This window comes from Schistocerca nitens, chromosome 2 (assembly GCF_023898315.1).
Source record: "Schistocerca nitens isolate TAMUIC-IGC-003100 chromosome 2, iqSchNite1.1, whole genome shotgun sequence".
Taxonomy (NCBI): domain Eukaryota; kingdom Metazoa; phylum Arthropoda; class Insecta; order Orthoptera; family Acrididae; genus Schistocerca; species Schistocerca nitens.
In genome coordinates this window covers 185478355-185501164 of record NC_064615.1, presented here as the reverse complement: position 1 = coordinate 185501164, position 22810 = coordinate 185478355, and the positions used below count along the sequence as shown (strand labels likewise).

Sequence of the window (22810 nt, the reverse complement as noted above, 5' to 3'; positions counted from 1 at the left end):
ACTACAACTGACATGTGATTACATTTTCACGCAATTTGGGTGCATAGATCCTGAGAAATCTGTACCCAGAACAACCAACTCTGGCGGTAATAACGGCATTGATACGCCTGGGCATTGAGTCAAACAGAGCTTGGATGGCGTGTACAGGTACAGCTGCCCATGCAGCTTCAACACGATACCACAGTTCATCAAGAGTAGTGACTGGCGTATTGTGACGAGCCAGTTGCTCGGCCACCATCGACCAGACGTTTTCAATTGGTGAGAGATCTGGAGAGTGTGCTGGCCAGGGCAGCAGTCGAACATTTTCTGTATCCAGAACGCCTGTACAGGACCTGCAACATGCGGTCGTGCATTATCCTGCTGAAATGTAGGGTTTCGCAGCGATCGAATGAAGGGTAGAGCCAAGGGCCGTAACACATCTGAAATGTAACGTCCACTGTTCAAAGTGCAGTCAATGCGAACAAGAGGTGACCGACACGTGTAACCAATGGGACCCCATACCATCACGCCGGGTGATAACACCAATATGGCGATGACGAATACACGCTACCAATGTCGCCAGACACGGATGCGACAATTATGATGCTGTAAACCGAACCTGGATTCATCCGAAAAAATGACGTTTTGCTATTCGTGCACCCAGGTTCGTCATTGAGTACACCATCGCAGGCGCTCCTAAAATGGCTCTGAGCACTATGGGACTCAACTGCTGAGGTCATTAGTCCCCTAGAACTTAGAACTAGTTAAACCTAACTAACCTAAGGACATCACAAACATCAGGCCGGCCGAAGTGGCCGCGCGGTTCTGGCGCTGCAGTCTGGCACCGCGAGACCGCTACGGTCGCAGGTTCGAATCCTGCCTCGGGCATGGATGTGTGTGATGTCCTTAGGTTAGTTAGGTTTAACTAGTTCTAAGTTCTAGGGGACTAATGACCTCAGCAGTTGAGTCCCATAGTGCTCAGAGCCATTTGAACCATCACAAACATCCATGCCCGAGGCAGGATTCGAACCTGCGACCGTAGCGGTCTTGCGTTTCCAGACTGCAGCGCCTTTAACCGCACGGCCACCTCGGCCGGCACGCAGGCGCTCCTGTCTGTGATGCAGCGTCAAGGATAACCGCAGCCATGGTCTCCGAGCTGATAGTCCATGCTGCTGCAAACGTCGTCGAAGTGTTCGTGCAGATGGTTGTTGTCTTGCAAACGTCCCCATCTGTTGACTCAAGGATTGAGACGTGGGTGCACGATCCGTTACAGCCATGCGGATAAGATGCCTGTCATCTCGACTGCTAGTGATACGAGGCCGTTGGGATCCAGAACGTCGTTCCGTATTACCCTCCTGAACCCACCGATTCCATATTCTGCTAAGTCATTGGATCTCGACCAACGCGAACAGCAATGTCGCGATAGGCTACAATCCGACCTTTATCAAAGTCGTAAACGTGATGGTACGCATTTCTCCTCCTTACACAAGGCATCACAACAACGTTTCACCAGGCAACGCCGGTCAACTGCTGTTTGTGTATGAGAAATCGGTTGGAAACTTTCGTCATGTCAGCTCGTTGTAGGTGTCGCCAGCGGCGCCAACCTTGTGTGAATGCTCTGAAAAGCTAATCATTTGCATATCACAGCATCTTCTTCCTGTCGGTTAAATTTCGCGTCTGTAGCACGTCATCTTCGTGGTGTAGCAATTTTAATGGTTGGTAGTGTATTCTTAATATTCTTATACGGTGCAGGAGAGGACGAAATGCTACTACAGAATTGAAAAAATAAGCCGTCTGAAGATGGGCATGATGAACTGAAGTAGGTAATGGCATTAAAAGACATATTTTTAAAAGTATTTGTGGCTGGTTGAGTTGTTTACCAGCAGTATAAAATCGCATGTTCGAGATTATTCAGCTTCTGGTTTCCTTCCGTGAGGTGCACATATGGCGGCACCTCTTTTCTGTCTTCGAGATGACGTAGGACGTCTCCGCCTTCGTCTGTGCTGCCTGGCGGTGGGGAGCACAAAGCAGCTGTGCTGCCAGTGGCGCGCGGTACACGGCCGCGAGCAGCTGTCACACGATATTCGCGCTCCCACACTGCAGGGTAACGAGGTGGCGGCGGCAGGCAAGCGCGCGCAGTAATTGGGCCGTGGGTGTCGCGCCACGCGTGTGCCGAATCACGGCTGCCGACTGCTCCTCATTACAGCGCCGGGCCTAGCCTTGTCTCGCCTTGCTTCCCGTCTCGTCTCGCCTTGTTCGCCGCCGCAGACGGTTACACACGCTGCCGCGACCGCACGCCGTGTTCCACCATCAGACGTCTTGTTCAAAGCGTCTCCTCAAACTCTCTAGACTTCCGTATGAATTCAGTTTACTCGTACACGCACACACACACACACACACACACACACACACACACACTCACACACACACACACACACACACACACACACAAAACCTTCACTGTGGCCAAGTCTTCTTAGAGTTTTCCTATCTACCGGAAATTGTAACACCGATCTACACAGAGGCGACAAAAGTAAGGGGACACATCCTAATATCGAGAAGGACCGCCTTTTGTCCAGCGTAATGCAACAACTGCATGTGGTATCGCCTCAACAAGGCGTTGGAAGCCCCTGCAGAAATACAGAGCGATGCTAATCCTAGAGCCAATACTGAGCCATGCATATCCTATAGCCGTCTATAATTGTGAGAGTGTTGCCGGTGCAGGATTTTGCGCACGAACTAACCTCTCGATCAGGTCCCACGAATTTTCGATGGGATTGATGTCGGGCGATCTGGGTGGCTCGAACTGTCCAGAATGAGATTTTCACTCTGCAGCGGAGTGTGCACTGTTATGAAACTTCCTGGCAGATTAAAACTGTGTGCCGGACCGAGAATCAAACTCGGGACCTTTGCTTTTCGCGGGCAAGTACTCTCCAACTGAGCTACCCATGCACGACTCACGACCCGTCCTCACAGCTTTACTTCTGCCAGTACCTCGTCTCCTACCTTCCAAACTCCACAGAAGCTCTCTGCATACCTTGCAGAACTAGCACTCGTGGAAGAAAGAATATTGCGGAGACATGGCTTAGCCACAGCCTGGGAGATGTTTCCAGAATGAGATTTTCTCTCTGCAGCGGAGTGTGCGCCGATATGAAACTTCCTGCCAGATTAAAACTGTGTGCTGGGCCGAGACTCGAACTCGGGACATTTGCCTTTCGCGAGCAAGTGCTCTACCAATGCAGGAGAGCTTCTGTGAAGTTTGGAAGGTAGGAGACGAGGTACTGGCGGAATTACAGCTGTGAGGACCGATCGTGAGTCGTGCTTGGCTAGTTCAGTTGGTAGAGTACTTGCCCGCGAAAGGCAAAGGTCCAGAGTTGGAATCTCGGTCAGGCACACAGTTTTAATCTGCCAGGAAGTTGCTGCCCAGAATGTTCTTCAAACCAACCGCGAACAGTTGTGGCCCAGTCACAGGGCGCATTGTCGCCTATAAAAATTCCATCGTTGCTTGGGATCATGAAATGCAATGGTATCCAAATAGCCGGGCATAGCCTGTTGGATCAGACGACTTAGTACATTCCATGTAAACACAGCCCACACCATTAAGGAGCCGCCAAAAGCTTGCGCAGTGTTTTATTGAGAACTTCAGTCCATGGCACCGTGGGGTCTGTGTCACACGCGAACCTTATCATCAGCTTTTACCAATTGAAATCGTGACATGGCTGTTAGGAAAGGCACTGGCGTCTGTCGTTTGCTGCTACAGCCCATTAACGCCAAATTTCGCTGCAGTTTCCTCTCTCGGGCGTTAAGTGAAGGCCGTCGGACCCTGCGTTGTGTGTGGTGAGAGGTAATGCCTGAAATTTGATATTCTTGGTACACTCTTGACACTGTGACATCGGATTATTGGATTCCCTAACGACTTCTGAAATGGAATATCCCATTCCTCTACCTCCAACTACATTCCGTGTCTAAGTCTATGAATTCCCGTCGGAAACCTTTTCACATGACTCACCTGTGTAAATATTACAGTTCCTTTTATACTTTGTGTACGCGATACTACCGCCATTTATATATGTACGAGTACATATCGCTATCCCATGACTTTTGTCAACTCAGTCTGTGTAATATTAGATGATTCAAAATAAATTTAGATTCTTAACTAATTTCTTTTGACATATGTTCCCACGTCGGTGGAATTTGGTTGTGTAACAAAATACCATCAGATTTGAATCCCTGTTATCTACGAGACTAACAATGCGAAAACAATGGTTGAGCCCGCAACAGGTAGATATAGTCTATATGTTTTTGTTTTGTCTGTGACGTCGTCGTACCAGTGTTGGCGCATGCACGTGACAGTTACGAATTAGCTTTATATAAAGTTATAAATTGTTGTAGCGTGGAAACGCGTTTAGCAAAGACGTTGATTCGGACGTCATTATGAATAGGTTAAGGAGCACTGCTAGGACTCAGATTGAGACAATAAAAATATTCACTGGAGGAAAGGCAATATTAAACTGAAAATTGCAAAATAATGGACGGCGTAATATCATATGACTCGTAAACATGCTTGGAATTGCAGAAAACGCAAGTAAAAGCAAAAGATGCGTCGAAACTGTGACAAGTAGGCTGACTCCCACTATCCTACTTTGTGTGCACTCCTGTTTCATGTATTAAGGTCACATAAAATGTGCGCTTTCTTTCTAAAAATACGATATTAAAGTTCCTACATTAAGCAATTAGTGTTTATATTATCAAAATGTAGAAACAAAGACCCCACCACAAAAGTTTATTATTGAGATCACTCAATTTGTTGTCTTTGTTGCAATGAGCAAATTAGTTTCTTCAAAAATGATGGCAATCAAAAGTTATTGTAATCATAAAAGTTCGTACATCTAGTCATAGGGAAATATCTTATGAGCTAGTGGTTAAACTTAAAAGGAAAGGCCACTTCCAAATTAAAGAGCTGTTTGTCTTCTTTTCAGTAAAGTATTTACGTTAACCCAAACCTAATTAGTTCAAAAGATATTGTTAAGTAAATATTCTACCTGATCAAAACTGTAAGTGCCAATTGTAGACAAATTACGTAAATTTCCGTGATCTGTTGATATACTTTCGATCACCTGAGTTTTCTGAATCTACTGACACCCATAGTAATGATCAAGTGTTATTTTCAGTAACTAAATTTTAATCACCAAAATGGATTCCGTGGCTATGAACCCAGGATTCTAAACTGTGTAAACAAGAATAAGTACTGCATATTTTAGCAAATGCTGCTCATGATAAATAAAATACAAACAAAATATGACGACAAAATCAATAGCAAGTAAAAGATGGATTTTATGACCTATAGAATTAATAAGATACTATAAATTAAAAACATTGAACAATATGCTGAAGCGAGTCTTTATTAGGCCAAAATACGCTCCATTTACAGTCAGGGAGTCTGCGTCCGCGCTCGTTCTGTTCAGTGTGACTCTGTTCTTATTCTGCTCTTAGTCTTTATGTGGCATTTCTTCGGGTTAGCCACCCTGTATTCTAGGGTAGCCTCGGGAACCGTTTGGGTTGCCTCTACTTTCGTTTCATTCAAGCTGAGAAAGCACGGCTTATAATTATGAGCAACAGACTTCAAAAATTTGTGATCTTGATCATTTAAATAATATTTGTGAGTTTAGGTACTGTGTGCTCTTTTACGTTGTGACGAGAGAAGAACAATCAAGCTTCGCGTATGTCCATAATAACTACATGTTTGTAAACCTAGAGACTGTAAGAAATCTGGTCAGCACCAGTAGGATCTTAAAGACGTGATTAAAGGTTGGTAAACTTTCAATTTTGAACTTAAAGAGGTAGCTTCTGGCTATTCATTTCAAGGACAAGTCCTACAACAACACTTTCAGAAGGCGGTCCAGCGAAACTTCGCAGCTGACGAGGCTTATTCCACAACTTGTAGTACTAATTTAAGCCACAAAAGGAATCGAGAAAGCCTAAAATGTCAGTGCCGAGTGAATGCGAGAGCTATGGCAGCGTCGAAAATGAAAGCCATTATGTAGTTGGTGCATCAGGCGTGCAGCGGCCAGCGACAGTCAAAAACCGTAATTTATCTATACTGTAGTCATTATACTACTCAGTGCTACCACTGTATTAAAATGATTGATTATTAAATTACATATTAATACGAAACGTTTGATATTCATTTCTCCCGACATTTTCACGGAAAATCTACGGCGCAAACCCGAATTGTGCACAGAGAACTTTTAGATGCTGATTTAGAGAACTATTCTTAATTTTCTTATACCACGCACAGCTTTTCTTCGGAATGGAATATATTTTATTTTTAGATACCAGAATTTTACTAGGACAGTAATGTAGGTAAACCAAAATTCCCTGATTTATATGTGAATGGGTTAGCTGGGGCAAGCAAATTTATCTGAGTGTAAAGGTTTGGCCAAATAGGAGACATTTCGCGACTGGTCTAGAAACATATTGCATGAACCACTTGAAGACCACAAAAAATTACTGCTCCCACCACTACATACCAAACTAAGATTGATGAAACAATTTGTAAGAGTACTTCAACAAGACAGATTCTGCTTTAAGTAGCTTTCAATGAAACTTTTCTTCATCAGTCTAGAGACACTGAAAGCTGGAATTTTCGTCGGTTCTCAGATTCAGACTGATGATGGATCACTAATTTGACACTACAACGAATTTAAGGCTTGTTACTGAAAACATTACAGAAAATAAAAAAAATCAAAATTAAAAGAACAATGTCAGAAATATGGTGGAAAATTTCATAAATTTGAGTAAATATGAGTGCAATAGCCCAGTTCACATATTGATAATTCGTTGAAAATCTGAAGCATTAAAGTGAAGAACAAGGAGAGCTCTTCAATTAGGACGTTAAGGAGTGGAGAACAGGTACCAGGAAAGACGGAATGACCGTATGATGGCCGACTATTGCTAGACGTTGAAGAGGGGCAGTAAAGCTGAAGGTTCGTCGAAGCAACAAAAAAGAAAATTTGACTAAAAACAATTATTATAAAAACACAGTCCTCGGCTGAAATTCTATTTTAATCTTTTCGAGTATGATACCTTATTTTGCGGAAATTCCTGACGTGACAGAAGAAAATGAAACAAATTTTCAGAATTATAGCGTTATTATTTGATTCTAACCTTACTTTTAAGAACTCGCCTGACAAAAATTTTAAAATGTACGCTTGTGTAATCAACACTTACAATATGTAGCTAAATAAGTCAGGAAATGAGCGGATGCAGGAGTCCTATATTTTCGTTTGATATGAGGTCCTAGTGTAGATGATTTTCAAATATCTTCCTCCGATTGCTAAAAGGTCATGCATCTGTACCTATGTCGTGCAGATGCCCGATGAGCTCTTGTACTGAGGAGAGCTGAGAAGTGATGCCTTCGAACTTTTTATGTGAAGACTTTTAAGGCTTTTTAGATAAAACGAATGTCATTAACAGTCTACATATTTATATTCATGCCTAAAGATTTATTTCTTAACATAGACAGCCTGATGACAAACACATTTCTCCAAACGAGAGACAAGTTTGTTGATATCGTCACCATAGAATGTTTTGATTTGTTGATGGAGCCACAACCTCACCCCTGCTTGCTCCGCTTCATCACTATCAAAGTGAAATTAGTGACAGTGTTCTTTAAGAAACATATGGAATTTGGATGGGCCAAGTCGGGATTGTATGAAGAATGATCGATGACAGTGAACTCAAAGCGTCAGATTGTTGTCGATGTCGCAGCATTCCTGGCTGGTGAAGGAAATGGTGTATGAGGCTGAAGAAGTCAACGCCCCCCTCCAAAATACCAACCACCGTCAACCGTATGACATTTCAAGAGATATAGCTAAGGGGTTAGGAATTTGATTATGTTCTATGGTGGAAGTGTGTCACCTTTGCTCTCGTGCCGGCCAAATACTGGTGGTGAAAAGCACTTCCACCGTAAGATCTGTAGCGCCTATTCACTAGTTGTGGATTACTACAAAAGCGTGTGTTAACGATTTCATATACGGAGGTGGGTTCAGTTAAGAGTCGCTTCGGAAAACTGAGACCAAGAAAGACCTTGTGAGTGTTGACGGTAGGTATGGTTTTGGCTTATAGCACCGTGATATTACTTCCATATCTAAAAGACGTTGAAGGAAACTAAAAATAAGTTATCAAAGAGGAATAAATGCTAGAATTCACTGTTGAAGTTAACTTTCTCTCCATAGGGGTGGGCAAGCTCTTGGCCTAAAATTTTGTGAATAGCAAACGAAGGTAAGAGAGTAGATATGCACTAGTAACTTGCTGAGTATCACAATTGAGGAATAGTACTTATTTGTGCGCAAAAAGTCAGTTTATTAACAATGTGCCGTAGAAGCTTTAGAGGAGTGGATACAGAGATATATGATAATCATCCTATAACAGCACAGTTGTCATAGACTAAAAGAAATTCATTGTATGTACGTTTGAAGCAAGACTAGTGCCAGTAGCAGAATGACAAGTAAAGAGACGAAGAGCAGAACCTGTAACAAGGTTCCTACAAAATGTAACTGCGAGACGGTATCGTTCGCATGTATGGTAAATGCAACATTAGCGGTAAGATTTTTCTTTACTGTTATTTTTATTTCAGACGACCGGGGTGGTCTGGAAGCAGGTAAAATCGCTCTTCATCTCAAGATTTTGTGTCATTAACGACTCTTTAATTCTATAAAACAGATTGAACAAATTCTGTCTTTAAATATATTTAGATGAAAAATTTTTATGATACAAAAATTTAAATGTTCTTTACACAGCAGGTAAGATATAATCACATATAATGATGTTGGTCTATAAAAGGTCGTTTTTATGATGGAGGGGGAATCACGAATACTACAGAATTGAAAATGCAAGATAAAGGGGAAAATAAAATAGTATTTTTCTTTACCTTGCGCATTTAAATTTTTTGTATCTAATACTTATTTTCTCTGAATTTTTAGTTCTGACGATGACTCATACAGCTGCATTTGCATGGTTACTCAACAACTGACACTAACACCTTTGGCCGAGAGTTCATAGAACCAGTTTCAGACTGTCTCTCGACCATTCCACTCTAGAATAGTACGAAGGAAAAATTATCACCAAAATTGTTCTTTCCTAGCTCTGATTTCTCTTATTTTATTACGACGGTCATTTGCTCGTATGTAAATAAGAATCAAGATAATATTTTGGCCATCTGAGGAGAAAGATGGTGATTGAAATTTCGTGAAAAGATGCCGCCGCAGCGAGAAACGCCTTTTTTTTAATGTTTGACAGCCAAACTCGATTACCCTATTCATGCAGTCTCTCCCGTATTTCGCGATAGCACAAAACGAGCTTCCCGAATTTGAATTTTTTCAATGTCCTGCGTCAGCTCTGGTTGGTAAGGACCCACACCGTGCAGCAATGCTCTAAAAGAGGACGGAGAAGCGTAGAATGGCAGTCCCTTCAATGGATTTGTTGGACCTTCCAAGTGTTCTGCCAGTCTTTGGTTCGTATTCGCCAACACATTTTCCATGTGATGGTTCCGATACAGCCGGCCGCGGTGGTCTAGCGGTTCTAGGCGCTCAGTCCGGAACCGCACGACTGCTACGGTCGCAGGTTCGAATCCTGCCTCGGGCATGGATGTGTGTGATGTCCTTAGGTTAGTTAGGTTTAAGTAATTCTAAGTTCTAGGGGACTGATGACCACAGATGTTAAGTCCCATAGTGCTCAGAGCCATTTGTTACGATACAAGTTGTTTGTAACAGTAACATCTAGTTATGAAGTTGAATGCACAACGTTTAAAACTGTGCAATTTTCGTGTAACCGCAATTTAACAGACACTTTTAGTACTCATATGGAGAAGCTCACAATTTTTGTTGTGTAGGATTAATTGATTTACGCACTGTGCAATTATTTTTGATCTTCTGATGATTAGCGGCTAAACGACACCATCATCTGCAAACAGTCTAAGAGAAAACATTTAAAGAATTTATAATGATTAAGCGCAGTGGAGGACCTATAACGCTACCTTGATGAACTCCTGATACAATTTTTGTTTTTCTAGAAAACTTCACGCATATTACAAAGAACCATGATATCAAGAAAGGCTTGTCACTTGCTAGACAGTCAGTATCGAATGTTGACAACGTTTCACGGACCAAAGGTGTAGCTTTAGCAACATTTATTTAAACAGTATGGACTATTTGTATAGTAAGGCCTGTTTGTGATGCAGAGATGTGAGATCCAGACCACAGGAAAGAGTGAACGTAGTAGAATAGACTCCATTGAATTGTGGTGTTGGGGGAAATTCCTTAGTGTTTCGTGGACTGCTAAGATCTTAATTCAGCATTACTGCTATTGAAACAAGTTTGCTCTCTTTAAGCTGTGATACTGAAACATAAACTGATCTACTTTGGGAAGGTCATGAGAAGACATGATTCCCTGGAAAAGATCTTATGCTAGGTAAGATGGAAGGCATAAAGTGAAGAGACTGCAAAGGATGAAATGGATTGATGACAATTCATAAGTAATGCATTCTACCTTGGAAAGTCTTCGGGAGATTGTACGGGATAGAAGAAATCATGAGGAATCACAATTGACTAAACGAATAGAGACAGAGTGAGAGAGAGAGAGAGAGAGAGAGAGAGAGAGAGAGAGAGAGAGAGGAAATGACGAATCCAGTCGCACAATTCAGTCGATAACTCCATAGGTCGGAAATTTGATTAGAAGCCGCTTGTGGGGAACGGCGTCAAAATTGTTCTGGAAATCTAGAAAAAATGTAGAAAGATGGAATCAGCTTGAGACCCGTGTCGGTAGCACTCACAAGGGAACCTCCCGATCGCACCCCCCTCAGATTTAGTTATAAGTTGGCACAGTGGATAGGCTTTGAAAAACTGAACACAGATCAATCGAGAAAACAGGAAGAAGTTGTGTGGAACTATGAGAAAAATAAGCAAAATATACAAATTGAGTAGTCCATGCGCAAGATAGGCAACATCAAGGATTGTGCGAGCACAGGAGCGCCGTGGTCCTGTGGTTAGCGTGAGCAGCTGCGGAACGAGAGGTCCTTGGTTCAAATCTTCCCTAGAGTGAAAAGTTCAGTTTTTTATTTTCGCAAAGTTATGATCTGTCCGTTCGTTCATTGACGTCCCTGTTCACTGTGATAAGTTTAGTGTCTGTGTTTTGCGACCGCACCGCAAAACCGTGCGATTAGTTGACGAAAGGACGTGCCTCTCCAATGGGAACCGAAAACATTTGACCGCAAGGTCATACGTCAACCGATTCCTCCACAGGAAAACACGTCTGTTATATTCTATACGACACTGGTGACGGCATGTGCGTCACATGACAGGAATATGTTGTCGACCCACCTAACTTGTACACTTGGCGAATGGGTAAAAAGATTCTTCTACCTTGCCCGATTTAGGTTTTCTTGTGGATGTAATAATCACTCCCAAAAAGTGATGAAAACATAAGAGTTTGTCACATAAACTGCAACAAATGAATGTAACAGTTTCACAGTCACACAGTTTTCCCTGTGCTCTCTCAGAACATATATGTTTTTAACGTTTTCAAATTTTCCCGTGTGTAGACCGTCAAATCTGAACATGTCCTGGAATTTTGGAGAGCGAAGTTGATTATGTGTGAGTGCCTGAACTTTCATAATTGTCTGAAAATAAAAAATTAAACTTTTCACTCGAGGGAAAATTTGAACCAAGAACCTCTCGTTCCGCAGCTGCTCACGCTAACCACGGGACCACGGCGCTCCTGAGTTTAGGTTATCCTTGATGTTGCATATCCTGCGCATGGATTACTCAGTTTGTATGTTTTGATTATTTTTTTCATAGTTCCACACAACTTCTTCCTGTTTTCTCGATTGATCTGTGTTCAGTGTTTCAAGGCCTATCCACTGTGCCAACTCATAACTAAATCTGAGGGGGGTGCGATGGGCAGGTTCCTTTGTCAGTACTTCGTGTGAATAAAAGGCCAGCTGTGTTTCATAAGAGCGATATTTCTTGCATCCGTCTAGTTGTATGTCAATAGATCGTTTTCTTCAAGGTATAACATAATTCTAGAACACAGTATATCGATAGCAGGCAATGAAAACGTCGTAAGTCCATCTGTCTATGAAAACCACGTAATTCCATTAACCACTAACTCCATTATAAAAGACAGATTTGAAAGTGCATGGATTTCTCTAATGTGTTAATAAATAGGTTTCTACTATAAAGTTGCACATGCAGCAAATTTATCTGTATCACTTAATATATTTTAAGAAATCGTTTTTGCTTCTCCTTTGAAATTAAGCAAAATATATTTATGAGGTTTTCATTGCCTTCCATCGATATGTTCCAGAATTGCCACTCAAGTCGAAATTGATAAATTGCTGCGAGTCCAGCCAATGTGTTGAAGAAAACTGAGAACAAAAATGTATTTTTAAAATTATGAGTGCCATTTTTTTCAACCTCCGATCGATCGCGAAATTAAAACCACAGTGCAAATCGGGTGAAGCTTTGTGCATAGGTGTTGCGCAGTGTGTCTAATTTGTCCATCTATTACGTCACTTCGCATGTTTCACTTCTGAGTGCACAGTGAGCAAGTAAAGATGTGTAGAAAATAGTGTCTCCCACCAAGTGTGAAGTCCTGCTGAAGGCTTTCGCCTGATTTCAAGCGCCCCGTATAATGTAACTGCCATGAGTTTCCTTCTTGATGAAAATTCTCGACCACGCACAGCAGGTGCAACGAAGACTATCCTACTGCGTCTTCGATGGGAAGTGCTTGATCACTCACCATACAGCCTGGACTTGGCTCCCTCTAACTTTCATCTATTGGTTCACATGAACCACTAGCTATGAGGATAGCATTTTGGCACAGATGACAAGCTGCAGACCAGTGTAAGGCCGTCGGCCCACGGGACAAGGCAGAAAATGCTGACATGAATGTAGACGGAATACCCAGTGTCACAAGAGACACCGCTAATGGCACAGAGCACAAGCTGGTTAACATTTTTTTGCGTTGTCAGCGCTCTCCTACGACAGGTGTTGGCTTTATTTTCTTGCTAACCATACAGTATGTTCACGAAAGTGGACGTGCGTAGAATTCCTGTATTAGCTCTACTAAAACGCATAACTGCTGTCTTGACTGTATGCTAGTCATGTTGTTCTGTCTATGGTATACGAGGGTTGCCCAGAAAGCAATGCACCTCGGGCGTGTATGCCCTGTCGGTACCAATCCTTGTCCTGGAGGCGGAGCCAGTGCTTCGATGTGTGAATCACCTCCTCATCGCCTTCAAAATGTCGTCCGCGAATAGCATCCTTTAATCGCCCAAACAAGTGGAAGTCTGAGGGGGCTAGGTCATGGCTGTAGGGTGGATAGGGTAATACTATCAAACCCTGTGTTGAGCAGTCCTCAGGCTAGTGTGGGGCCGAGCGTTATCGTGTTGCATTTCCTGGATTGCTGTGGCGCCGAAGTCGCCGGAAGCGCATCTTGAGTTTTGTTTATGTGTTGACATATACTTGTGAATTAACGGTACCGCGCCTTGGAATCATATCAATGAGAATCACTTCACAGTCCCAGAACACGGAGATCATGACCTTACCGGTGGAGCAGCTGCTTTGAATTTTTTTCTTCTGTGGGGAGTGGGAATGGCGCCATTCCATCGACTGTCGTTTTGTTTGGGCTCAATCCGGGACAAGAAGGCCTCCCCCTCAGGTTCAAAACGTTGCAAAAAAACAACAAATCAAGGCAAATGTTTTTTTTTCTGTGCGATTTGTGGTCCACAGTTAGACACCGCTGGAACCATCTTGCACACACTTTTGAATATCCGAGAGTGCGGATAATTGGATCCACACTTCCTTTACTGATTGACAGATGCAGCGCCAACTGCTGAGTCGTAATGCGTCTGTCCTCGCGAATGAAAACATCAACTCGCTGCAACATGTCAGGCATGACAACCATGGATGTTCTCTCCGATCGCTGCAAGTCGTGGAGCTCTGCCGAACCGCTTTCTGATGACCTCACCCTCCGTGCCCAGCGACTAACTATACTTCTACCGACAGCAGATGCTCCATAGACTTTGCTTAAGCGTTTGTGAATATTCCCCACATTTTCTTTCTCTGGAATGAGAAATTCAATGACGGCACATTCATTGTAACGTACGTCATCTACAGACGCTATTTTGAGGCTGTCCTGCAGCTACGCTGTCTGTCGAAAGTGACGGAAACTTGTCGTGCTCACTCAGCAGACTTCAGATAATACATACGTAACGTTACGCATTCGTAGCAATGTTTTTGGCCGAGAAAAAGAAATGCGGTGCATTGCTTTCTAGGCAACCTTCGTACAGAAATAAAAGCTTCAGTAGCTGAGAACGTATAATAAGACAAAAACGAAAAATACATTTTCATTCAGTAAGGGTATCGGTTTATAAAAGTTCACCAAATCGAACAAACTCACTCTTGGCAGACAGAGGACTTATATTTACATAACATACTAAGAAATTATTTCTGTCAGTTTCATAGGAAACTCCCACAACTTTATAGAAAAGGGGAAGTGAAAAAATATCTGTACAGTAGGATACGAACCCTCTACCGAACTAGCCTTGGTTCCGTAACGGGGCACCTCGGCCAACTACACTATACTGAATCTCAACTTCTAGCAACGTCATATTTTATGCTTCTAAAGACTTTACTCGCCGACATTATTGACATTTAATTATAACAAATCCTTATAAGAACGATACGTTTTCATGACTCTTCAATATGTCATTGCCTTGAAATGGCTTACTCTCCTAGCATACGAGTTATAACGTGAAAGGAACTAAATACGAAAGTTCTTTAACGACCAATATGACGTTTCCCGCCATTTTATTACAACAAATCGTACCAATAACGATTCTCTTTCGAGAGAGTCAACTACTTAGAAACAGCAAATATTTATAGGGTGCAACGTATAACATAAAACTCGCCGAATATGGACTTCTGCTGAACACGCCAAGTACAGTACGGGGTCTTGCTTTATACTTGTGATGCAGGAAGCATTCTTGTTACCTTTTGGTTCTACTACACGTGGTACGTTGCAGAAATATCGCAGAACTTGTTTTGTGTCTCACGTGACGAAATGGCTCCTCAACGAGAAATAGCAGGAAGTGAAGGCGGAAAACTCGTAGAGCGCCACGTCAATGTTGGCTAACTCCTCCCGTGTGCTGAAGGCTTAAGGAATTGGCGGAAATCACAGGCGGCTGCCCTCTATGGCGAGGGTATTGGAAAGATGGCACGACACTGCGACAATCGTGTATATCGGAGCGGCCACTATTTAGATCAGTTGCTGGAAGGTGAAGCTAATGAAATGATAATTAAATTAGGTGCAAACAGACGTTGATATTCGTCATTGGGGACATGTTGAAAATGTGTGTCCCGACCGGGACTCAAACCTGTGATCTCCTTCTTATATGGCAGACGCTCTATCCATCTGAGCCACCGAGGGCACAGAGGGTAGCGCGCCTGCAGGGACTTACCCCTTCCACGCTCCCCGTGAGACCCACATTCCCGACATGTCCACACCACTACATTCGTAGTGCGCCTAATAGATGTTTGCCCATCACGCTCATTACTCGTGGCAGATTAATCTACCAAGTCCCGTACGAGATGGGGCATAGCGAGAGCGTTCGCACTAGACGCTCAATGGCCGGGTAGCCATACCTTCATATATAGTGTAGCTAAATGTTACAAGTAAAACATTTTTGATTTTCGTTGTGGTTTCCATTTCGCGACCAATGGGAGGTTAATAAAAAAAATGACTAGATGCTAGCAGGACTCAAGCTCTAAGGTTTCTGCACAAGTTTAATTATATACGTACGCTGTTCATCCATTCCTGGGAATCGAGAATCGCGACGATTTTTGCCTATTATCCACATTGTTACTTGCAAGATATGGCTCCCAGGAATTCCAAGACTTCAGAGTATGTTTTAATTTTAAGTTCAAAGTCGGGTAATGAACGTAAGAAAAAAATTTCGTGTGATATAATTACAAATTAATTCTCGAATCTTTTCTTTACTTGTACTGTGAGGTCTTGTTTCCTGTCAGATTTCAAGACTCTAAGTCAATGGGAAGTATCTTATAGCCTTTGATGAGTGTGTTTACAATTGTCAAAATACGTAACGTATAAAGCTATATCTTTTGATTACATTGACGTAGAAGATTAACATTTTTACGCCACCAAAAGACTATAGACCTTATTATGTGACATAAATTTCGATTTGCTGCCGGTTACTGAGGAAAAGGGTTGTTAACTGTCGCACAGACTCACAGGGACACAGACAGACGGATAAAAACATGATACTATGAGGATTCCGTTTTTACCGATTTAGGCACGGAACCATAAAAACATCCCTCGTAGGTCACGTGGCAGTGTCAAAGTTACGACACAGAGGAATTACAGACAATGGCTACGAATTGGCATTGATTTAGATCAATGGGGAAAATTAAAAATATGTACCAGATTGGGACTCGAATCTGGAATCTGGGTTCCCTGCTTACTAGACTGTTGCTCTGCTCACTTTTTTTTCTTTTTTGGGCGGACGTCATAAGAAATCCATTCAAGTTGATCGTTGATTCCCTTACTCAGTTTTCTTTTCTTTTTTAATACTGAGGGCGAGCAGCCCTTTGACCGAACGCGCTTAGCTACCGTGCCGGCTCTCAGTAAGCCATCGAGACACAGCGAACATCGCAGCTGTACGGATTACCCTAGCACGCCTCCCGCCAGACTCAAATTCTCCATTTATCCACTCACTACAAGTGTAGTGTCCCTTGCCCATTATCCTCATTACTCGTGGCATTTCGCCAATTCCCGTAAGAGTTCGAGAATGATGTGTATCTGCGCGTAACAGATAATTGGCAATCGTTGCCTTAATTATATATGTATTATAATGCCAAAGTTGATGACTATTTTGTTAGGCAGTGGTTATTGGTAGCAGTGAGAGGAGAGGCTTGCCTTACCTGGTCCCTTGCTGAGCGACGAGAAGAAAGAGTCGAGCGCGAGCTGTCCCGTGGGCAAGGCTGCGCTGAGCGCGCCGGACAGCGCCAGCAGCTCCTGGCACGTCATCGCCTCGGACGCGGCGCCGCACGCGCTCTCCGACAGCGGGCACTGCCACAACAACGTCACAACACTGACACTCACTTCACGAATAACTTCCATGTTGTTTGTTTCTGTAGAGCGCGACTGCGCGGTAGCGGAGAGGACAGTGGTGCTGGTGGGGGCTTCGTTGTGAAGGTAGGTGTGGTGCAGTTCGGCGTTTGAAGCCTATCCACAAACGTATTATCTCGCATAACTTGTAAGCTACACTAATGAGTCTGCAAACGGCAGTACAGTGGTCAAAATAAATGCTGCATTTTGCTATATTGCCTATACAGAAAATAATAGGAAACAAACGTGATTTCGTTCTGTAGGTACGGTCATAAGAAAACAAAATTAAAAAAGATAAACGTATTTCCACTTGATATACACAAACTAAAAACAAAAACAAAACCTTGTAAGGGACTCCACACAGTTTGCTCTCACTGTCATCTCGCATAACGCATTGTTCGTGAACCAACTGGCCCTCTTCGTAATTGGCCGCACTTTTGAACGCTGTTAGGCATACTCCTTAGCAAGTTGTCTAGATAAGTCTTTCGGATATTGTCTCATTCGTCCATAGCGGCCTTTATGATGCCCTGTAAGGTCTACGGTGGGGGAAGACGATTGCAAACCGCTCGTTTTAGCATGGCTCCTGTTTTCTAAATGCAGTTGAGATCTGGAGAATATGGAGGCCACTCTATCCGAATAATTCTATGCTCCATTAGGAGAGTGGTCACAAGATTGTGACGATGGGGCGTGCATTGAGATCCATCAGCATGAATCCCGATCTGATATGTTAAGCAAATGGAGCCATAATGCGTGCAAGGATGAAGTCCCAGTCCTTCACACGTGTCACCCTCCCATGTACTGGGACAAGGAGTGTCGTTTGGAAGTACATTATCCCAACCCAAAACATGAACGAAGCACCTTAAGAAGAGTGGCAGTCTACAGTTAGGGTGAAACGTTGTCTTTGTTGTCTCCACACACGGATATCAGTACTGTCAACGCGGAGACTGACACAGTCTTATCAGAAAATAGTAGTGTGTGCCACTGTTGCCTAGTACACAGACTGTGATCTTGTGCCATGCAACACGAGCCCCTCTCCAAACCCAGTTTGGAGAAGGAGCCTTGAGAGACAATGCCTGCTCATGGAGCCTGCTTCATACTGTTTGTGTTGACAACTGCGCTCCTGATCCTGCTTGGAACTGCCGCTGTAGACGTGTAGCATTGTGTTGAAGGTTTCTGATTGCTGTTATACGCAGATACTGGTCTTACACACTTGTTACTATTCTTTCGCGCCCACTTCTGTGACAATTTTTCTGTAATGATTTCGAATGTCACAGATAAAATGAATGCATGATGTGTTGGACATGTGCTCAGAATGTTAGGTATACCTGTGATAATCCATGAATGCTGATTAAAAGTATGTGCTATCTGCCCTTGACTGGATCCAAAAATATGTGACGAGTTGTGAAAACTTCACTGAGTCACTGAGAATCTATAATGCTTCAGTAAATTGTGTGTGTGTGTGTGTGTGTGTGTGTGTGTGTGTGTGTGTGTGTGTGTGTGTGTGTCAGAGAGAGAGAGATAGAGAGAGAGAGAGAGAGAGAATTTGTGCATGTGTTTTGCATGCGTATTTCTACAGTAATTCCATTTCTCTTCACCAAAAGGACTTCTTTACCATCTAATGCCAGCGTTAGATGATGATGATGATGCTTATGTCAAAACCACAGCATGCTCCCAGCACGCACCTAAAAGAGTAATTTTGAAGTAATTTCTTCATAGGTGGCAAATGAATGAAGCGTGCAGCTACTTTTCATTGTGCAATATTAAAAAAAAAATGTATCCCATTAACTCTTCGTGCAGATTGGCCGATTACAGTACTAGCACACGGTTTTAAAATCATTTCATTTTGCATGTTGAAAGTGTGAATCATATCAAATAAACTTAGGACGATTTGCGTGCTATTACCGCCATAGTGCATATTTAAGTAGTACCACTGGGCTAAGTCTACTATCTATGGCGTTTCCCATCGGAAATGTAGCGCTGCTAAGTGGGGGTGGCACTTAAAGGAGGACAGGACGGTGGAAAATCTGGCAACAAAGCTGAGTGCGTCTGAATCAGCATTTAATAACTACTGACGTTCAGATTTTCTACAGACATTTAGTCGCCTATGACCTGGTTTATTTGAAATAATTTTACATTTTCGGTCACATATTTGAAAGCGTTATTTATTAGATATTACTAAGAAGCTGAAGCTCCTGTGTGGTTTTTTATGTAAATACAATCACCGCTAAAAGCATAATTTTATAATTGTAGGTTTCAAACACTCTCTTTTCGTTTTGTTTTCTAATATCAGACTTAAGTGATCGAGATGACGCAGGAAGAAAACTTCTATTTGGAATGTAATGTGGTTCAAATATCGTTCATATCGTCTTCATTTAGCTTCCCCATGATTTTATATTCAATGAGATAAATCAATGGGCTGAATTATTTCTTTACAAACATACAGTCCATATCCTGCTGAGTTGTGGGTCCATTCGCAATGACCCTGAGGTTGTCAGGTCACAAATTACAAAACAAATGCTAAAGGTTATTCTTCACAGAAGTGTTAAGGATCCTTCAGAAATATGACTGTAGATACGAATATTGTAATGTTATAGCTCAAGTCAACATCTGACCAGTTATCCTTTCCGAAAGTCGCATGTTCACAATTGAGCTTTGTCTCATTATGGTGATCTTGCACTATCTGTCAGTAATGGTTTATTATGGGTGTTTAACATCTTGCTACTTCCGACCATTAATATTGCATCAGATCTCTAACTGCGTCACGTGGATGACTGCAAAGTGTTCTTGTGCGATAATTCATTGAGTTTTTGTCGGTACAGTTCCAGACGCCACTGCATAACCATACTCTGTTAAAAGCAATTGAGGGTCACAGAGTTGAACATTCCATTTAGAAAGAGCAATTGCAGTCAGCATTTTATGTATTTATTTGGCTTTACAAATGTAAACCCGCAGTCTTGGAATTTGTATGGCGGGTCGAAAGTTTCGCTGACAGTCATTTAGTTTTTTTTTTTTTTTGTTAACATACGAAAGTAAAAATGTACGTGTAAACGATGTTTATAGCATACAAACAATGTTGATATAAAACTATATATAAAATGAAAGAAAGAAAATATTAAATTTTGAATCATAATGCTTAGGAAGAATAAACATAAGATAAACGATCACAAATGTGCAAAATAAAAGCTGAATACCTATTACCAAAAACATTATCTGAAACTAGTAAGGTCGACGTCAACATTAATGGGAAATGAAAGAAGAAACATCCTCCCGTCCAATCCCTCCATGTAAAGTGACATCAGTTGAGTAGCTACGATTAACAGCCTTAAGATATGTTCCACTAATGAGTGAAACGCCATGGGAAACTCGGAAATGCAGGGGGTATATTTCTTTCTTGTATGAGACTACTTGACGTACCATTAGTAACCGGTTTGAAACGAACAGACAGTGAATCGTGACAAAGTAACTAAGAGGCGGTGTTTAAAACCAGCCAATGCAAGAAAACCGTAGTACGTTTCATTTCATTTTTATCTTTCGTTGTCGCTCTTTCCGGGTTCTGTATGGCGACAGCATTTTATTGACATAGTTCTGTGACTCATTATATTTCTTTCGATAGATGCCATTTCTATTGCCATACCGTCACGTTAATGTCAAACGAATGGAAAGTGTTGTGTAACATTTATCTGAAAAGTTCATTAATTTTGTTGTGTATTACTTGTGTTTTAATTAGTTAGGTGTTAATGTTGCTGTACAGATTTTCGTGCTTTTGTGTTGGGTACCTGAAAAACTGAAATAGTTACCAATCCATGAATTTTCTTAGATGGATGTGTAGAGCATTCCCAGATTACCGTCGGACCACATCAACAATTGTTAATAAGGCGGGCGGTTTTCGCCCACCCTTATGTCTCGGAAAGCTGCGTTTTACACGCAACACAAACCTAAATTGAACCTCAAAAGAGATACGAAGTGAGATCTGCTATCCCTATAACGCAGCAATGTACTTGAAATAGGCATGTGATACAGCAGATTAAACACAATCACATATTGGGTAATAGCGTTAAATACTAGGTGCGTCTAACAGACTTGGTGAATGGTCTAATACTCAAATGACAACATGTGATGAAGATGCATGCTTGCAGAAACATTGCATAACATGAAACACATTTAACACGAAGCAGAATTATCATCTACAATCAGTGGAGGGTAGCGAGGCTGAATACTTGCGTCATAGACCAATGGAGCAACGCATTAATCTGAAACATTTTTGAAACCGTGGAATATGGCCGAGGAGATCGTTACGATGAAGGTGCAAGTGTACAGACAAAAATGGGGAGCACAAAAGTGGTTCAAACACTTCCGGGGCAGATGACGCATCACATTTGGATTAATGGTCAAGAAGATTAGCAACAAGTAACATCGAACAAGTGAGGCACGCGTGTTGTACAAACTGACTAACGAGCAGAAGACACAACTGTTGGAAAACAGGTGAAGCTCAGGTTGAAATATGTGACCGAGATCTGTCTGCGATCATTTCAATCCGGAGTAAGGCAGTGAACTATCAGAGTTGCCCTGCAGAGCTTCTTTGCATTACATTTCGACTGTTATTGAAAAATGTGGAGCATCAGTGCCTTGACTTAATACAAAGTGGTCTTCACTGACAGCAGATTTGTAAGCAATAACATAAATACTAACGACGAAGTCTGTTTACATGTGGAGTTTTATTTGCCTTATGACACAATTCCGCGATCTCATTAGACTCCCCTTGCAAAAAAAAAAAAAAAAAAAACTGTGCCTCCCAGATTTTCATTCAGATCTAGCGGAAGAAACAATGTCACAATCCGTCTGTGTTTACATAAAAACAGGCGAAATCTCTGAAAAAATTTATGACGATTTTTAATCAACTAGAAATTAAAAAATTAAAATCACTATTGGACTAAAGAGTAACATCTAGTATGAATAAATACATGAAATCTGAAAATATGTTTTTACTGTTTTTCTTGTTATATTTTAATTTTTTATGTTGTAGTTTGGGGTTTTGAAGTATTGGTAAAATACTTTATAGTTTGTCAGTAATTTCGTTTCCTCATGCGCAAAAATTTGTTATCCTGTAACTCACTGGTGAGCGGTAACTTTATGTACTTAACACCTCCTACTTCCCTCCCCACACATTCCCCAGTTTCGACGTACAGCTCAGCGAGATATTTGGATATTCCCTCTCATTATTTGAACATGGAGAGAGACATGCACGGTGACGAGGTAATGAGTGTTATCGACAGGGTATCTCAAGGTGATTCCGTATTTCCGGATTTTCGGAAGGCTTTTGGCACCGTTTCTCACAAACGAGTGCCAGTGTAATTGCATGCCTATGGAATATCGTCTCAATTGTGAGATTAGATACGTGATTTCCTGTCAGAAACGTCATTGTGTTGTAATGACTGACAGGAAGTCATCTAGTGTACCCTAGGGAAGCGTTGTAGACCCACTGCTGTTCCCAGTCTATGTAAACGATTTAAGACACAGTCTGAGCAGTCCTCTTCGATTGGTTACAGACGGTGCTGTCGTTTACCGCCCAGTAATGTCATTAGAACGCAAAAATGATTTAAAGAAGACGTCTCCATGGGGCGAAATGTTCAAGTTGACCATAAAT

At 42.1% G+C, this 22810-nt stretch overlaps 1 protein-coding gene across 1 annotated transcript in view; it reads right to left on the bottom strand.

The window, feature by feature from the left end:
- The window catches only part of LOC126234906 (voltage-dependent T-type calcium channel subunit alpha-1G), a 790867-nt gene that overhangs the window by 415040 nt on the left and 353017 nt on the right, over positions 1–22810 (bottom strand). The window contains exon 11 of the mRNA XM_049943646.1: positions 16980–17127. Within this exon, the coding sequence (XP_049799603.1) occupies positions 16980–17127 (148 nt within the window). The remainder of the gene's footprint in view (positions 1–16979; positions 17128–22810) is intronic.